General features: G+C 34.3%; 3 protein-coding genes across 3 annotated transcripts; 1 reads left to right on the top strand and 2 right to left on the bottom strand.

The window, feature by feature from the left end:
- Positions 1–4,537: 4,537 nt before the first annotated feature.
- On the bottom strand, positions 4,538–7,442 carry LOC140887902 (vacuolar protein sorting-associated protein 32 homolog 2-like). The gene is made up of 7 exons (XM_073295488.1): positions 7,265–7,442; positions 6,974–7,109; positions 6,061–6,160; positions 5,438–5,523; positions 5,245–5,336; positions 5,002–5,116; positions 4,538–4,914 (listed from the first exon to the last, which is right to left on the bottom strand). The coding sequence occupies exons 2-7, from the start codon at positions 7,046–7,048 to the stop codon at positions 4,723–4,725; spliced, it is 660 nt and encodes a 219-aa protein (XP_073151589.1). The 5' UTR covers positions 7,049–7,109; positions 7,265–7,442; the 3' UTR covers positions 4,538–4,722.
- Positions 7,443–9,875: 2,433 nt separating this feature from the next.
- On the bottom strand, positions 9,876–11,230 carry LOC140892270 (small ribosomal subunit protein eS30z/eS30y/eS30x). The gene is made up of 3 exons (XM_073301112.1): positions 11,109–11,230; positions 10,868–11,005; positions 9,876–10,152 (listed from the first exon to the last, which is right to left on the bottom strand). The coding sequence occupies exons 1-3, from the start codon at positions 11,110–11,112 to the stop codon at positions 10,106–10,108; spliced, it is 189 nt and encodes a 62-aa protein (XP_073157213.1). The 5' UTR covers positions 11,113–11,230; the 3' UTR covers positions 9,876–10,105.
- A 2,119-nt stretch (positions 11,231–13,349) lies between these two features.
- Positions 13,350–15,024, top strand: LOC140888356 (uncharacterized). The gene is made up of 4 exons (XM_073296035.1): positions 13,350–13,496; positions 13,590–13,773; positions 13,854–13,942; positions 14,089–15,024. Exons 1-4 carry the CDS (start codon positions 13,350–13,352, stop codon positions 15,022–15,024), a joined length of 1,356 nt encoding a protein of 451 aa, XP_073152136.1.
- Positions 15,025–20,190: the final 5,166 nt, after the last annotated feature.

The raw sequence follows: 20,190 nt of genomic DNA, 5'->3' as shown, positions 1-20,190 counted from the left end.
GGGTTCTGCGGAGGTGGAGGTGGAGGTCCCCCACGTCTGTTAACTGGTCTCGGAGGCATTCTGCACCACCACATATTTCTTTACGTAAATCGCCATGCATAACTAAGTTGTTTCAAATTAATGCTAACTTAAATTCTAAAAAAATTAAATCATGCTATAAATACTTAAAACTTACAAACCGGTAGCGTGGATTTCTGAGCTCGCATAGCAGTAATGACCCCTCCAAGAACCGTGCTCTGATACCAACTGAAACGACCCTAACTCTATAATTAATAAATAAATATGCGGAAAATTTTTTTTTTTTTTATACTTACTAAATAAAATATGTACATATATGCCCATACATATATGCACAGAATAAAAAGATTTAATAATAAATAAATAAATAAACAATTAAATACTTAAATAAAAATGCATTCTTTAAAATAAAATAAATATCTGAGTCAAACATTTAATTAAAAATACTGCATAAATAAAATGATTAAAATTTGCATGCACTGACAATATTCAATACTCACAACCACTGAAAAATAATATAAAATGTAACATGCTGACATAAATAAAACATGCATGTGACTCAGACATCTATCACGGTCACGGGGTCACTGCATGTCCGCTCATACATCCTCGCCTCCGGTGGGTACAACCTCATCCTCAACGTACTCACCTGCACCATACCAGTGTAGTGAGCCTAGAGGCCCAACATGCTAACATAACAAGAGTTTAAAATAATTTAAAACACTTAAATACTAATACATACATATACATGAATGAGCATGCTTGAAAATTTCATAACATAACATAACTTATCTTAACTTAAATAACATAATACATAAACATTGTTGAGCAACTAATTTTCTAACATCGCATGGTTGTATCCGTAGTATAACCTTAAATCATACATTAAATACTGATCAGCGTGGAAACCAACGTACGTGGCGGTGACGAATTACCTCTTAAATTGGCAGTAAACTGCCCTTCAATAGTTCACATATGGGGACGAATCCCCCTTAAATTGTCACACTACTTCAACTTCCAACATAAAATATTTTATTATTGTTCATCAACCTTAAACATTTAATTATGCATAAAATTATTTCATGAATGCATGTACTTAAATAAAAATATGTGTCCTTCATATATATTTAATTTAAATTTCTTACTAACATATAAATATTAAAATAACTTCAATGCATAAAAATAATTAAATATATAATCAGGACACATGCAATTTTTCTCATGGATGGTCCTGGACTGTTGGCCCTAACACTCAAGCCCATTTACTTAAATCTGGCTCATTAACACTGAGACTGGCCCAATAACATACTTAAGCCCAATAAAAATTATTCTAAGCCCAATTAAATAATTAAAACTCATTTAAAACATTCTAAGCCCAATAACAACTTAAACTGGCCCAATGGGCCTAAAAGCCCAAAGACTGGCCCAATAACTTTTATGGGATCAAAAGCCCATAAAATTAATGGACTAACTTAATTAAAATTTTAAAAGCCCAAATAAAATTATTTGGGAGTCCAAATAATTTTATTTCTAATTAATTGGCCCAAAAACCAATTAATTTCTAAAATATTTTAAAATTAAAAAGACTCGAGCCCGGCCCACCAAACCCGGACCCGGACCAACTTAACCCGACCCACTAACCTACTGACCCGACCCGACCCGGACCACACCTAAACCCTAACCCGATCCCCCTTACCTCTTCTCGGCTGCGGTCGTGAGCAGCAGGCCTTCATGGCCTGCTGTCGGCCAGCTCCGGCCGCCCCTGGCCGGAGCGCCGCCGCCCAGACGTAGCCCACGTCTGGGCGGTCCGAACCTGACCCTAGCCCCGGCCCCATGCAGCCCCAAACACTGAACCCGAAGGCCCTTCCCCAGAACCCTAACCTGCAACCCTCCTCGGCCGATCTGCTGTAGTTGCTTCCCTGGGCTCGTTTGGCTCGAGCCATTCGAGCCACTCGAGTCCAGTCACACCTAGGACACCCTAGGGACCCTAGCCAGCAGATAGAACGCACCCATGGCCTAAAAACTTGAACATGAATCATGAAAAACGAGTAATCTTGGGAAAAGTCCGAACACTCAAAACATTTTCTAAAAAAAAATCGAAGGATTTGATGCATACACAATCCACACAATATAATATCTGATAGGTACAAAAATATTGGAAGAAAATCATGCCTTGCACCGTTGAATGGAAAGAAAAAGACGTATATGACGATTGCGGGACGACGGGACGATGATCAACCACCTTGGAAGCTTGAAAAATCAATCTCCTATGGAGTTTTCTTGCTAGAACGATGAAGAAGATGATGGAGAAGTGGGATGGAGGCGGCTACTAGGGTGAAGGATCGGTTAAGGGTTTGGGGTAGATTAGGTTAGAGTTTATTTTAATTAAAATAGGTTTTAGGATAATTAAAAGGTTTAAATATAAAACATAAAATTTTAAAACTCTAAATAAAATTTAAAATCTGATAATTTAAGTTAATCATAAACAAAATCCCGAAATTATAAATTAAAGGAATTTTAAAAATACTAAAAAGTCAATATTTTGGCTAATTTTGAATAAAATGGACTCCTAAAATTATATAAAATTAAATACTAAAAATTTTGAGATAATAAAACTCAAAATAATATTTTAGGGCTCTAAAAAGGCTCATGAAAATTATTGGCTAGAAAGTTGTCATCTCGTCCATCCACGGTCCCGTCTACGCGATAAAATAATTAAAATACTAAAATCATAAAAAAATCACTAATTATGGGTTAAATGCTTAAAAATAATTTAAATCATGCACAAATAATTCACATAATTATTTAACCCATAAATCTAAAATTTAAATAATTAAATATCCTAATTATGCATGCGGATTTACGTATTTAAAAATACCGGGTGTTACAAGAGTCTTGTATAGTATATCTCTGGCTACATTGTCCAGATTGGCTTTCTTCTTATCTTCAGAAGTTTATTCAACTCGATACTTTTCTATCATTTGTGGAGCACCAGCAGAGATGACAATGGTAGTATTGGCTTTCATAATCTTCATTGGTCCATCTGTGACCACGAACCACATATCATCATCTTGTGCTGATAAGTGTGTCTGCATAGGAATTTTCCAATCATCATAATCTTTTTTTTGAGAACATGGGAATTCTACTAAAAGATGTCATAGCTAAGAGACGGTTCAGGTGATAAGCAAGAACCGCTCTGATACCACTTGTTAGGATTGAAAATACGTGTAGAGGAGGGTGAATACACTATTTAAAATTTTTAAGATACTTCGATCTGATTTGTGAGAATCAGACAGAAGTTTCGCTTGCTTAAAAAATTTGTTTTGCTCGAAAATCTGATAATATCAGGCGAAAAAATCTTTCTCGTAGATTTGAACTATGAAAGCTAAAGCAGATAAAATAATGTAATTGCAGTAAGTAAACCCTTCTTCTGTTTTCAGAAGGATTCCACTAGAAGACTTTGATTTATACAACGTTTTGTACAAATTCAATCCAATCAACTCTTTGAAAGGAACTCCTAGCAACACACTCTCTCGAATTAGAACAAATACTCTGCTTTGAGTTACAAAATGAAGCCACAAAATGTGCTTCGGGATTTGATCTAGAAGGCTACGACTAGCTTGATTTGGATCGTTCTTGATATTGTATGTATTTCTTTGAGCTCGATCGATCTTGAAATACTCTCTAACTCAGTACTTTGAAGCTTTGATCTGGTAGGATGAGTTTCTGAGTTAGAATATGGAGTAAATGCTTTTTGGCTTTTCGGATGAATTAGAAAGCAATCTTTTGAATTTGATAACTTTGTATTGTTCACTCTGCTTTGAAACTTTGAATCATCGTGTATTTATAATCTTCAAAAACTAGCCAATGAGCCGCCAACAATTTTTGATATTGAGCCGCCAACATATCTCATAAATTGGCTCACAAATCTTGACTTTGAGGGAAGCCAGCCAACATTCAAATCTTCATTAAATGCTTTTGTGTTCTAACTCAACAACTTCGTCAACGGATAATTCCATGCGATACTTTGATCTGGTTTATGGCTTTCATACTTGATCTGGCAGAAGACGCAAAGTTTTGATCGATCTGGATTGTTCTAGTGGAAGATCATTATAGTTGATCTGTTGAAGTAAGTTGTTGTGGAGAAAGCATAGATCAAATACTTGATTTATCCGGAACTTCAATTTCATCGAAAACTCGATCTGGACAACTTGTTAATGTTTGGTCTGTACGAGCCCATTTTGATCTGTCTTCCGTTTGTCCTTAAATTCTCATTTATTTTATTTCTTGATTTTGTTTTAACTTATTATCACCAAAACTTAAAGTTTGATCTCCAACATCTATTATCTTCTATCATTTCAATTTTATCATATCTATTATCTTCTATCATTTCAATTTTAAAAAGTGTTTCTAACGTTTCAACAAACATTTCACTATATTTTTCACGGATCACCCACATTGCGGGTGCCACAATTTGCTAATATATTTATACCAAAATAATCGCATTATTGGTAGGCACTGAAGACTTTAACCGGAATACATTGAAAATCCAGCACATATATTTTACATTAGATAATTAAAAACAAGGAACCATTGTTCCAACCACGTCCGAAATCCCAATGCTTTTACACTATACAGTCAGTGGTAGATCGCTTGCCCCGAAAATACACTAAATTATCGATCCAATCAAGAAAACCGGCTCACTTAGAGTGCCATTTCTGCTTGCAAAGCAGCAAGTTCGTCTTCCTCCTCTGTCCGTCTCTGAGGGACTGGGCGAGAAGGTACTCTGCCCGACGGGATGTGCACTGGAGCAGCAGGGGCAGTGGTTGCGGGCTGAAGAAGCATTTCCTCCAACTCAGCACTTTCTAATTCTTCTAGTTCTGCCTCCAGTTCATCCTGCATTTGCCAAATATGTTTAATTGATACACGAGAAAATCGCAACACAGGAAAATAAACTTTGGTAGCGAGAAATTGGCCAGAAACCTCATCAAAATCAGCTGCTGCACCAACAGGCGTAGCCAGGGCTTCCTGTATTAGCTTCATGTTCTCCGTCTGCTCGTTTATCTCATCCATCGTCTTGTCCACATCGTCAATATTCCTGTGTGGAAACAAACCTTTTACTTAACAATTGATAGCAAGAAACAGTGGGGATTGAAAACTAAATAAATCAAGTGTTTGTGATGACTTCAAAATATTCCGGACATTTAATTTGGTCTATTTACATACGTTGCTTTATGCATTGCTTTCATTGCAGCTGCTCCACTTCTCAAGGCATCTACAGTATCCGTAGTAGCTTTTGCACCTTCTAACATTATCATCTACAAAGCATTTAAACAGGCCCAAAGCAAGTAATGTAAGACAAAATTCATCAGATAATGATGGAACGCTGTTTAAAACATTCAACAAACATCATGTACACCTGGTCGTGGATTCGTAGCTGGAAATTTGCAAGTTGCCCCATCTGTTCTTCATAGAGTTTCTTCCTCTTCAAACACTGTATAGCCGCTGTATTAATATTGCGAACAAATGTCAGTTGAATCCGAATGAAAAATTTTACTCCAACTTAATCAGGAGAATCAAATCAATAACAACCATAAGGCCGACTCTGTTCAAAAGGCAAACAGAAGAACAAGTTACAGTCATAAAAAATGAACTAAAAATACTTTCCTTTTCCGTTATTTATCAACAGTGAACCAATGAGATTTACACAAGTAGAGATATGGGAAATTAAGTGAGAAACTATAAAAAGATATGACTATATGCAAGATAAAGCACTAATTTGTTGCTACATGAAAAACTAGAAATCAGATAAAGAAACCAAGGGATCTACTTGAATATGATTACAGGAATAAAGATAAACCCAATAAGCATGCCAGTCTGTACATTGCTATCACGACGTCTTTGATAAAGAACTTTGGATCATTAACTGAATTCTAACTACAAACTAGAAACGGAACCATTTTCCACCATGAAAAAAAGTAAGAGACGAATTTTAAGGGGTTAAACGAGGAGAGGGATGCCAGACAATAAACATGATTGTACCTCTCTTGTTCTTAGCTTTTGTATAGTTTCTGGCCTTCTCAACTTCTGCCGAAGCCTTCTTTTGAAGCACACTTTCCTTCTTCTCAAGCATCTCAAGAGTCTAGACAAAGGAAAGGATTAATTTTCCAATATATAAACAAGTAGATAACAACCAACAATCATCAAACCCATAAAAAAATCTAATTAGAATACAAAGGTGTCATATTTATCTTCGAATCATATTTAATTCTCAATCAAAATAATATTATACTCTCACTTATTCTATTTAAGCACATAAAGTAGTGAGATACACAAACATGAACCACTCCACAGTGCTGGTGTTTACGCTTCAAACCCCCAGGACCATTGAGCTAAAGAGACAGATCAGGCAATAAAAATATTTTGCCATTACCTTAACTTAGTTACATAATTGAATTTCATAAAGTGTGGGCATCATTCCCAAGCCAAAGAGGTAATTTCAACCAATATAAGAACATAATTCTATAGTTCTAAAAAGATTGTGGGCATGAAGAAAAAGTTCTTTTCATACACAAGTATAATCCATCAACCAAAATACATAATTGTGATTTCTAAAGCGAGTTTACAACAATCGAACAGGACGTATACCAATCCAAAATAGTGAATGAACGAGTTTAAAACTTATTAGGTAAGCAAAAATATGGATTAAATCATCCGGTGGCCACCTTTCCTCTTGAAGAAAACACTAGCACAATATCAAGAAGACTAAAAGTTCAATGAAGATCCAGATCGTCTGAAAAAGTCATCCTCTTATTTTCCCCAAGAAAACCTCAAGTTCATCAAATAAAAAATTAATCTTTGATGTCAGTAATTATCATCACTCATCAGAGACACGCAAATCCACAAAACAACCCCCTCTACTACACCAGACTTCGCACCAAGCAAATAAATATACCTCATTCAATTTATCAAGAGTGGCCAGAGCATTATTAGTCTCTTGCTTCGGCTTGCCCAAAATCCGGGAGAACATCTTCGATTTAATCTGATCAAACAAGTCCGCACCGATCACAATTCCCTTTCTTGAAATAATTCTATCAAACCCGCAAGGAAATAACCAACCGTCAGGAAAAATAACAACTAAAAAATCCAGTTCAAGACTCATGCATTCGTTACATAATTTCCCCAAAACAAATACAGGAAAAAAAATCAAATCTTTCATCAACAAAACCAAATTTCGAAAGAGTACCCCAGAATCAGCAGTTCAGACAATCGATTGATCTTAGGTGAGGGCTTCGAGGAGGAAGAAAGGAAGCGTATTTCGACTATTTGGTTTATGGGTTTGCTTAAACGCGTTGATGACTCGGGAAATGTTGATTTTATAATTCGAGAAAATGGGAAAGTTGGGAGCTTTCTGGTGTGGAATCGCAGTCTACACGGCAAAGCATCCATCAATCTGATGACAGAGAGATCCATGATGGCTCGAGTCGGGTCGGGTCGGGCTTGACTCGAGGATAGCAACGAATCTTAGCCGTTGGATTATGGCCAAAAGTTGTAACAATATTCATAGTCCATGCTCCATGGAGCAAGAAAATTAAAAAATGTTGACAAAATAGAAGCCAACTTTTCAAAATATGCCATTTTAAATTTAATCAATTTTAATTATATATATTTTGAAGTCCCCCATGGGCCATGGCTGCCTTACATGCAAATATACAATATTATTCACTAAAAACTACTATTGGGTCGAAATTGACTCTGCTAATATAATATGTATATTATGGGGTGAGCAAATAGCAATATGTTGTTTATTTTAATTGATTAATTTTATGATTGATATTATGATCAAGTTATTAGTTACAATGTTATCATTTGGTTATGATAAATGATGTCATTTTTAGTTTATATTTGTAAAATTAAGATTGTGATTTTTATTGAAGAATTTAAATTATTATTAATTTATATGTAAGATCTTTTTCATTCACCAAAATTATTGAGTATAATTATTATATATTTTTTCAAAACATAAATATTAATAAATTGAGTAATCGAATTAAATGTATTAAATAATATCTTTAATTATTTGATTCGTTATTCATGGTTTACCATTTTTATAATGGTTTTTTCATATATTATTTTTTGAGAAATAAACTATATTAATGTGATTTTCCTCATTTGGAAAGAATATTCGCTGCCAAATAATTATTTCTCACCCCTTCATTGGGTAACTCGTTCTCTTGTGGTAACTCATAAGATGTTTGGCAGAGTTTAAAAACTCTTCAAACAGCTTTTGGCAAAATTATATACTTCATCCATTAAATATTAAATATTATTTTTTTAAAAAAAAGTACAAATCACATAAATTTTTTCTAAAGTAAAATATTAAAATAATTTTATTTTTTAGTATATGTTTATTCTAAAACTATTTTCGTATGTGTATAACTCAAAATTTTATTTTCATAGAATTATATTTTTTTGGTAATTTTGACAATAAAAAGATCTTATAATATCAAACATATCAACATCTTTAAGTTGTTTAAAATAAGTTTACCCAAACACTTTAACAACTTATTTTTAAAATAAGTTCTAACAGCTTATAAGCTCGTAAAACAACTTTTAAGCACTAGGAGCTGATAAGTTTTTTTAATAAGTTTAGCCAAACACCCTCTCAGTTAAGTTTTAAAGTCTAATTAAGAACATATGTTTTTATGAGTTAATACGAACCATAAAAAAACATAAAAAAAATGTTAGATGCATACCTTATAGTGTATATTTTAGCTTACACCAACTTACAATTCTCCTCATTAAATACAGAACTATCATGATAAAAAATAAATATTTCGTTGGTCAAAGAAAGTCTTGTAATTAATAAAAAAAAATGTAAACCAAAATGTACATTAAAGTATACATCTAGCATTACTGAAAAACATAACATGAGAAACACATCCACAAAGTTATGATATTGTATGCTGCTTAGATAATAAAATAAGTTCTTATTTCGAGTTATTTGTAGTTGGTACCGACTATGGAGTAGGAGTAAATTATTTGGAGTTTACCAATTGACTTTATCCAAACTGTCAACCACCAAACGTATTGAATTATGCATTATCTACTTCACCAAGTTCTTTATCAAAACCAAATTAATTAAATAAAGTTTCACAAAAATAGAACATTAATTGTATATCGCGAGATAAATAAAAGTGACGTAAGTAATGGCTCGCACATGAATCAAACAACTTTTTGTCGATACATCGAGGGAAGAGGCCATATCTTCAAGCCAAACACAGCAGCTTTGAGTTTGAAATCAAACTAATCTATACTACTAATCTGGATTCTCGGTTTGTGAACAACATTTGCATGAGGGGAAGAGTTTATTCAAGATTTGTATCATCAAAAGGGCTAGGTTATGTTCTCACCTTATCTCAAAAGGCTGAGACAACACAGCCATTCCAGATTCGCGCACGACCCCAATGGTTGCTACTTTTTGGTCACCTCATTGCCAATCTATCTACTTGATGGATTAACAAGTATTAGCTGTATAAACTATCGGATCATATGAACAAGCACTTGTCATGTTCCAGTTGTCTCGCGCTTGTAGTAGACTACCATTAACAAAACTGTTATCATTGGCTTCCTTTAGTGTTCAAAATGGGCATCACAACATGTGCAAATGAATGAAACACTGTTGTCATTGGCTTCCTTTAGTGTTCAAAATGGGCATCACAACATGTGCAAATGAATGAAACACTACGGCACAAATGGACTGGAGATGTTCGAACACTTGCAAATTTCAGCGACAAGAGGTTCACATCTATATGAAGAAATTCTCTACATTCATAACACTTTAATTTAGCAAAACATAAATAAAATAAAAACAAATGCTCTGTTAAAGAAGAAGAATCACCACGGGACAATAGTGTGCTTAATTGAGCAGTAAAAATGTTCAGTTTCAACAAAGCAAGGAACAAAATAGAAATGGCACAGCAGTTGAGATCCCAGGGCTTAACAAAACTATGGCATGAGAAAGGACAATTAATCGGTTCCAAAATCTGGTTCAACCATGGCAACTACACATCTATTGGCCACATTTTTACTTCTCTGATGAGTTTGGTCCTCTCTTCTTTCCAAAACCAACAACTGCAAACAGTCAAAGAAATAAAAACAAACTCAATGTCACAATATATCATAGATTGAGCATCGTTCTCCATCCATAAAAAAAACAATCTATAACAGGAAAAAATGCATTTCCATCAATTATCTAGTCATCCTAAGACATGAATTCCATCATAATCATCTCCAGCAATCAATCAATTTTTGTGAAAAAACATATTTCATTTTTTCCCTAATCAAGAACATTTCCCACAAATAACAAAGATTGATCACCGAACAATAACGACCAGACATATTCTGCCAAAAAAATGCGAAACCTCCACATATCCTCTTAGTTGCGATTCTAGCTTCAAACTTTAACATGAATGTTTCCCAACTGTCGATTTTTTTGTATACCACTAAATCATTTTTGGGTAATCATTTTTTCATTATATCCAAACAAATCCAAACATGGAAAAAATTTCCAGAAAAAATTAAAATTTGATACCAAGAGGATTAAAATTAATTATTGGATTAGTGGTTAGAAAACTAAAACTTATAATCATTCATCACTTACAGTAGTGAAAATGAACTTTCTCAGTTTCACCCTTTCCACCAGGTCAAACAAACTTACCCTAAACAAAATAATTTCTAGGAAGCTAAAAAGACAAAAAGATAATGATCAATCTAAACTAAGTAGTAAGTAACAAAGCGCGCATAGAAAAATCCAAATCCGAAAAAAAAAGAGGGAAAATTAGGTTACCGGCAGTGACAAAGCGGCGGTTGTACTGCATGCGCTTGTGAGCACGGCCACGGGGCTTCTTCTTCTTGTCCTGCTTCGCCACCTTCGGCGTCTGTCCTCTCACCTTTCCCGCACGCGCCAGTGATCCGTGTACCTTACCTGCAATTTTTCACAATTAAACAACAATCAATCGAAAATTAGCTAGATAAATCAATAATTTAAATGGGAAAGAGATGTAAAACAGAAATCTTTGAGAACATACCCATGATGATATTCCCTAAAACGCCGCGAGATGCCTCTGGAGTTCTTTCCGCCGCCGAAAATAGTGCTTAAACAAAGATGCCTAGGGTTAGGGTTTAAAAGGATCTGAGGATTTTAAATGGGTTGGACACGGGGGTGTTTAATCATGGGCCTGTAAAATGAACTTTTTGAAACAATGGCATCATAGCCCAATGAGCCAAAACATTTCAAAAAAGGGCCAGTCCGGGAAATTCTAATCTATCTGTCTAATTTATTAAAAATCTATTTATTTACTTCTCCCAAACTTTAGAGACAATTTTGGATTTTAGGCTTGGTAGAGTTGATAGATTTTTATTGACTTTAACACATTTTTATTTTTCACAGTGTTGTAAAAATAATTCCAAGGATTTTTATAAACTTTTTGGAAGATTTTTATAGAAATTTGTGGACTGTGGTAAGCACCAAATTTAGATAGTTTTTCAGTTTAAAATATTTTTTTATTTATCATTGTAAATAAATTTTAGTTGTTTGATATTTCAATTTTTTTAAAGTATTTTAAAAAATTATGATTGAATCACTATTTAATTATTCGTATTGTGTTTGGATATAAGAATTTCAAATCAAGATTTAAAATATATCTATACTATATTATAATAGTTCAACCTCTTAGACTAACCGATTTTGGTGTGTCAAATCACACCGAAAATTCCTCTCATTTTATCCCTAAATTTAACATATGTATTTTCTATTTTATATCTTAAATGACTAAATTATCCTCACTTTTTTCTAACATCCTTATCTCTTTTTATCTTTATCTCTTTTTTTTTTTCAAATTTCATTATTTATTAATTTTTATTAAATTATTTACAGAATTTTTAAAATTTTTCTCTATTTATATCAAATTATCGAGCACGTGAAAATCACATGTCACAGTCGCTAATATATATTATAGTGTGTGTTGCAGTTACTAGTTTAAATTTATTTTTGATATCTAAAGAAGTAACACCATAAACTTCAAATTTGACGTCATTTGAAATTCATTCTTATTTCATGTAACTAATATATAAAAATTTAACATTAAAGCCGCAAAATAATTAAACCAACCTGAAATTATAAAATGAATTAGTAAAAAAGATAACTAAAGAACGAGTTAGCAACACATTTTATACATATAGGTGATGAGTAAAAAAACTAAAAATGATTTCAATTTATCTATTAATTGGATACATTGATTGGATCTTCATTTTTTGTATTTAATGATATTTACATTCTTCATAGATAAGATAAGATGCTAGCAGAAAAAATTGAAGGGACAAAACTCATTTCACTTCACGATCTCATCGATTGTCATAAATTTCTAAATTATATTTTTTAAAAACTTTGATCAAAATTTAATATAAGGGAAATGGACATATAAGCGTAAATAGATTCCTTAATAAAAAATTAAAAAATAAAACCAAAAGTATTTCAATTTCAGTAATCCAATATTTATTTTTATTATGACCACAGAAAATATATATACAGAAAACAACAGTGATATTAGTGTTCAACAATATCGACGTCCACGTCGGTATTGTAATCTAGCAAGAGATTTCAATGAATATCTACAACATTATCGATGGCAACTGTCGGACCCAACAAATTATTTACATTGTCAAGTTTTGCTATTCCATGGCGAAACATCACAACTACAAAGCTAGAATCTATTCCTTCACCAAATGAATTCCAACAACTGTTTGTTGGAGACAATGAACAAAGCAGACACTTTTTGCAATGGATAAGAGCATATAATCATGTTTTTTCATTCACGTCAATGAGGGTCAACGACTCAACATAGACCAAACCTTGGCAACTGGTACAAATGGGATTTACACATTTCGTGCTCATGGGGCAATATATCACTCGATCGGAAGTCTTCTACCTCATGAAAATTGTAGGCCAAGATATCTGCAGATGCGGATTGTTGACACAGACCATGATGTAGATAAATAGACTAAAAGAAAATCGCGAGCTCAGGCAAGATTTGTTGATCAAGATACAAAACATTATTGATCAACATAATCCATTCGTTAGTGTCTTTCGACAAATAGGTCAACATCAAGACATATCTAAATGCAAGATCATCATTAAACAGCAAGCCTCTAATCAACATCAATACAGTCTACCAACTGCTTCTCAAGTCGCGGCTGTTATTGTCGACAACGAATCCGCATACACCTTTGGCAGCAGAGATATTTTCATACAAGGAATCAACGGACAACTTATGAATATTCAAGATATAGTTGGATACTATGACCCTTTACAATACCCACTTCTTTTGCCCTACGGAACATATGGCTGGGATATTAACATCCGAAATATGAATGGTACCCAATTAACATGCTTAAACTACTATGCATATATGCTACAGGTTAGCAACACATCCAGCGTTTTCTACATTTCCTAGCCAAGTATAGATAATTTATTTCACTATTCAATTCATGTTAATAAATTTTAACAATAGATACGGGAAAATTCTCCAACATTACTTCTTCGTGGAGCACGTCTACTGCAACAATATGTAGTCGACAACTATATCAAGATTGAAACACAAAGACTGAGGTGGATACGTTCTAATCAACGTAACATTCGGTTTAAACTTTACCAAGGACTACAAGATTGTTTAGATGGGAGAGAAAACAATGCAGGTATGGTACCTTCATAAACATAATATTATTATTTCGTGTATATTTTTTAATTTAATATGACTAACACCTATAATATATAGGAAATGTTGGTCATAGAATTGTACTTCCATCATCTTTTACTGGAAGTTCACGTGATATGTACCAACAATATCAAGATGCAATGACTTTGGTACAAACTTATGGAAAACCAGATCTAATGATTACAATGACATGCATTCCAAATTGGAGAGAGATAAAAAAAATCAATTATATCATGGGCAATCTCCTCAAGACCGTCCTGATTTAATTACAAGGATTTTCAAATCCAAATTTGAGGAATTTAAGAAAGACATTGTGGATAGAGGAGTGTTGGGAAAAGTTCAGTCTTATTCATACGTCATTGAGTACCAAAAAAGGGGATTGCCTCAAGCGCATACCGACAAGCTGCAAACACATGATGATTTCGACTCAGTAGTGCGTGCTGAAATACCTTCACAGACAGAGGAACCCAATCTATATGAAATTGTTATCCATCATATGATACATGGATCATGTGGAGCACTCAATACTAATTCCCCATGTATGAGAGATGGTAAATGTAAGAAAAAATTTTCAAAATCATTTGTCTCACATACTTATCGAGGAATGGATTCATACCCTTTGTATCGAAGACGTGAAGGTACACAAGTACAAATATATGAAAATGATCAAATCATGTTTGACAATGGTTGGGTCGTCCCTTATAATCCGTGGTTTTTGTTGAAATATGATTGTCACATAAATGTTGAAGTTTGCGGCGGTATTAAATGTGTTAAGTACATATACAAATACATTCATAAAGGACCTGGTCGAGTTGCATTAGAGGTACGTAATGGACATAATTTTGATGAAATACAACAATATGTTGATGGAAGATGGATCTCCGCACCTGAAGCTTTCTGGCGAATTTTCTCATTTGAATTAAGTAGGATGTATCCTGCTGTAATTAGGTTGCAATTTCATTTATCAAACCAGCATTCCATTCAATTTCACTCAAACCAACACATAAGTGATGTACTTGCAAATGATGCAAACACAAAGACCATGCTCACAGAATTTTTTCAAATGAATTGTGTTCCTGAATTGACTGGAAAGTACTTATATAAGGAATTTCGTCAATATTTCACTTGGATAAATTCTCGAAAAGAGTGGGTTCCTCGAAGAAGCCGAAATCAAGTAGTTGAAAGCAATGTTTTTATAAACGGACCGGTAATCGAACAGGTCAGTCGTTAAAAAACGGTTCAACCGGATGGTTTAACCGGATTAATAAAAATTAATATTATATTCATTTTATATAGTAAATAAAATAGTAATATATTTATTATTCATTATTTTATAGGTTTAACTAAAATTTTCAAGTTAAAATTCAACAATTAGAAGAATCAAGTGCAAACAGTCTACAAACACCATGATATTCAAAGTTAAAGAAAGCCAAAAACTAATTTTTGAGATAATGAGTGACATTTTTCTCGCCTTATCCATTAGCATACGACAAGTCTCATCTCGTGTCAACTCCTCAGGACTTTCGAGCATTGTATTCTGTAAATAAACTCTATTACCAACTGAATTTCCACATGGCATCACCCTATTACTCACAACCATCCTCTTTTTAATTGTCTTCTCTTCTTTTATATCATTGGTGTCTGAAGACTGATGCTGGATCAATCTTTCCCTTGAAATATTGGGCATTCTAGTTTAGACCACCATCAGAGAGTGTAGTTACCCGCACCGTGATCACCTACTAATCAGAAGCTTAAACATGCATGCAATTAATCAATAAATAATCTTAATCAGAGCAAATTGCAGAACTTAAATAAGTCAATACCAGAAAAGAAAAACCTAGTGGTCAACCCTGCCAACCAACCTTAGTCACCACCTAACCTCCTTGATAACAGGAGAACTACCTGAACCTGCCCATTGAATGGGATATCCAGAAAACAAAAAATAACCGAAAGTGAGCCTAACATGCTCAGTACGATAGTATGAGTATGTTGGGATACCGGGATCTCTCGTGCCCAAAACGCAGCAGAAGTTTAAAAAAAATTATTTTGACATTCAAAATATGCTTGGACACTCATATGGTTTAAATAACCTTCGTAGGGAGTTTATGAAATTATACCTTTGGTGAACAAATTCACTGGTCTCCAACTATTTCAAAAAATCGAAAATAGCTCTTGTTGTATATCCCTACGAACAATCAACTTGATTTTTCCTTCTTTCTTCAAATCAGGTCCACAACTGGATTTTCTGTTTTTCTTCTAAAATGCACTTAAGAAATAGAAGAGATTTTGCGTTGAGATTGAGTGAAGAAATTGATCGTATCAATTCTATAAAGACCGAATAGAAAACAGAGATCAAAATAGGGAGAGCTTCTCGTGTTATGGTCGTCTGAATTATTTCTTCATCCGACTGCTCCTTCTATATTATTGCATCTCATGCAATAATTTCCAACATTGCATCTAATGCAATTAATATTGAGTGTCGGCCAACTTGGCAGACACTCAATCAATGTTTTTTAAAATTATAATAATATAATATATATATATATATATATTATAAATATAAGGTCCCACAATCATAAATATATATATATATATATCCATATATATATATATATATATATATCTATATATATATGCATTTATATATATTGTATGAGTCCTTAAATCCAAGTCCAACTCGAAAAAATTAATTAAACCCTTTTAATTAATTTTGCTCTCAAAATTTCTATAAGTGGTAGCGCTAAGTCGCGTCACGCCCAAATTACCCAACTCAATCAGATAACCAAAATATGTAGTAATGTGAGTAGGGATTGTTTCCACGAGGAAAGAAAAATTTAATGTGCTCTAAAATAAAATAAAGAGGATTTTTGAGTTGAAATTAACTAATGAAAAATTAAAAACACAACTTAATGAAATTCTTAACAACTATCATGCAAGATTCAATTACAACTGAAGAAATCAATAAGAAACAAGCCTTGGTATCGGTCGACTACACCATTGATATTTATTCATTCAATAATCGATTCCTAAAAATAATTAATCCTATCAAATATTCATCATTGAAAATCAAATTCCTGTTTTACCTTAATCTTAGTTAATTAGACATCATCGTTCTAGATTAACCCATACCAATAAATCAACCCGAATTTCAGCAATCTAGATTTAAATTTAAGGTAGCATTCAAACGAGTAAAACTGATGAACCTAGACAACACAAATATCAGCGATTGTATTTAATCTAGTCAAGAGTTGTTCCTACGATTTAACAAATTCAACAGCAGAAAATATTAAACGCAGTTGCTTCGCAAATTAGTTGATTCAAACAATTACGGATTTGAATTCTAATTTAGCTATAGTTTGCATAGCAAAATCATAAGATGGTCAATCCGAAAATTTCACATACAAGCATGAAATAAAACCGAACAACTTCTGATACTCAACAAGAATTAAACCATGAAAATCGAATATCATGAATAAACAAAATCAAGGGCTTGTCTTCCTCAACCAAGTTCTAAAGTTTAGCTACAAAGATTCATGAAAAACCAAAAGAAAATTCAAAAGAAAGGAAGAAATCTCGAGAAAGTTGAAGATACAAAACCTAGCCCCCCCAAAGAGAGATGCAAAAGTCTGATAATTACTTACTGAAAACGGAAATAATCAACTAATAAAGCATATAGTCCAAAATAAAAGAGTTTCCAAATCTGAAAAATCCTTCCCGAACAGCACCTCACGCTCGATCGGTAAGATGTTACCGATCGATCGCGAGCAAAAATCTAATCCTACTGTTTTGCAAATTTAAGCAGCCCGCTCGATCGGTCAAATGTTGTCGATCGATCGGTAAAGAATTCCAGCTTCTACTGTTCTTCATAATTCTTGGCACCGCTCGATCGGTTGAATGGTGCAGATCGATCGAGCACTTCCCTTCAAAATAATTTCGTCATTCCCTTTGCTCCATAGTTCGTCCACGCATACGCCAAAACGCACAAACTAACCAACAAACCGGGAAACAAATTATGCAGACACAAAATATGCAATACGAACAAAATATGAAATTAAAACATAAAAACGAATGCAAAATAACAACTAAACGATATTAAAATACGCAACAAAAACATAACTATCAATAAGATATTATAAACTATTTATAAGCTTATCTATCGATCCAGTCAAATCCATTTATCATAAATTCAACTCTTTGAATTTATTATCTCAACGGGAACAGAAAAATTAGTACTTGTGTAACCCTCAATAGTTCAGGGATACAGCTAGCTGTGGGTTCACAACTCTTTGTGATTCAGGAAATATTTCTTTATATGGGCTTACCCTTTTAGCCCCATTTTATGTATCAACCCCTTGATCATAAAATGTCAGAACTCATTTCTGATTTAACTCATCGAATCATGGTAAAAGCATTAAGTAGTACCACCCCATGATTTCCTAGGTATCACTGATAGTGCCTGCAAGAACCAGTAGATTATGGTTAACGTACAGTACAGTCCCTTCATCTCATATATCCTGATCGAATCAGCAACAATTGGTATATCGAGAGTTGCCTTTGATTCGATAACTATATTATATCTTCTTGGATAATGCATAGTGATATCGTTTATGCAACTAGAGAAACCATTTCCCTAAAACATATATCATGCTCTGGCCAGAGACTGAATACACTATCATTTCCTCAGATAATATAGGATATCCACATTTCATAAATATGCGGTGAATTTCCGACTACAACCACTGACTCCCATGTATGTCACAGCTACACCCAACCATGCCACTGTGGTGCTCTCCTGAAGCCAGTAAACTGATGAAAGTGCAGTATTAGTACACAAAGCCTAGTGTTGTCTCGAGTCATAAGGACTAATGGTGTACAACCATAATCAGGACTTCATCAACTCGAAAACTGATAACCACTTGGAAAGTCCTACGAGGGTAGTTCAATGAACACATCATATGTGTCACCACATGTATGCTTCGGACATCCTATGTCCATTTCCAATGAAACATGGTACTCCACATCACAGATGATAGTCTCAATCTCAAGAGACCCTTATTCTTCTTTTGGGCGGCTTAATCGACTATGAACTATGTTTAGAATATACAGTAGAAAAGATGTGTTTCATGACTATCATCCAATGATATCTCATCTTTCATGCACTATAGTATAATTAAGGTCTTTATCAATGCAGCTTGCATGTGTATAGAGATAAAGATTGTCATATATAGAAGATAAATTGTATTAAATAAAGATTGTTTGTACATACAGTCAATAATGTTCTGCCAACAGTTGGCCTTATGGGCACCTACTCTAAAAATTTCTCACTTGCCCTAATGTCAACTACTCATTAGTTTTAAACTTATTGATTCGTGATGCTTTTCGAACAATGGTCCTGGCAGGGGCTTAGTAAGCGGATCAACAACGTTATCTGCCGAGGCTACCCTCTCAACAATGATGTCTCCTCTTCCCATAATCTCCCGTATGATGTGGAACTTCCTCAGTATATGTTTGGATCTGTGATGAGATTTGGGTTCCTTTGCTTGCGCTACGACAGCAGTGTTGTCATAGTATACCGGGACTGGATCAACAGCACAAGGAATAACACCCAACTTTTGGATGAAATTTGTAATAACCCGTATCCAGAATTAGCGATTAACGAGTATATTAATCGTGTAATCATGTTTAGATTAAGTAAAATATGATTAAGGAAATTCAAAATGGGTTAACGAAGTCCAAAAATGGATTCAGGACACTCGAAAGTAGCCGGGAAGGTCCCGAGGATCCGGAGGGTTCGGAAGCTCCGAACCAAGTCAGGAGGCTCCGAACTGGATCGGAGGATCCGAACTCAGGATCGGAGGCTCCGAAGTGGATCGGAAGCTCCGTCGATAAGATCGAACGTTCCGATCGGGACCAGGCCACACGTCATCGCTTACGTCAGCAAGGTGACATCATGGCTGACGTAATATTGGGCGATCGGACGCTTCGAAGACGGGATCGGAGGTTCCGATCGTGTTCGGACATTCCGAACCGGGTTCGGAGGCTCCGAACTTCGTCTATAAATAGGGGGCCGAGATTTCATTTTCAATGCACCTTTCCCTCTCTTCTCTCTGATTCCTAGGCCTTCTAACTCAGATCTAGGGAGATCTAGACATCCTATTGGGAATCCGAAAGTGGCATAGTGATCCCGAGGTCGAGGCAAAGATGTGCCTAAGTTTTGAGGCAATTGTCATCAGCGGGCTGACGACGGGCGCAGGTATAACTATGGTCTCCTTAAATTATTTAGGAGTATGCAATAGCTTAGTTAAGGCTTTTAGAGCTTAATTATTGATGTATGGGTATTTGCATTGTAGAGCTGATATAGGCTTGGAACCTAGAGCGGGACTGCTAAGAACTGCCT

The sequence above is a fragment of the Henckelia pumila genome, chromosome 3 (assembly GCF_033568475.1).
Source record: "Henckelia pumila isolate YLH828 chromosome 3, ASM3356847v2, whole genome shotgun sequence".
Classification (NCBI taxonomy): Eukaryota; Viridiplantae; Streptophyta; class Magnoliopsida; order Lamiales; family Gesneriaceae; genus Henckelia; species Henckelia pumila.
Note: the sequence above shows the minus strand (reverse complement) of the source record. Positions and strands in the feature narration are given on the sequence as shown.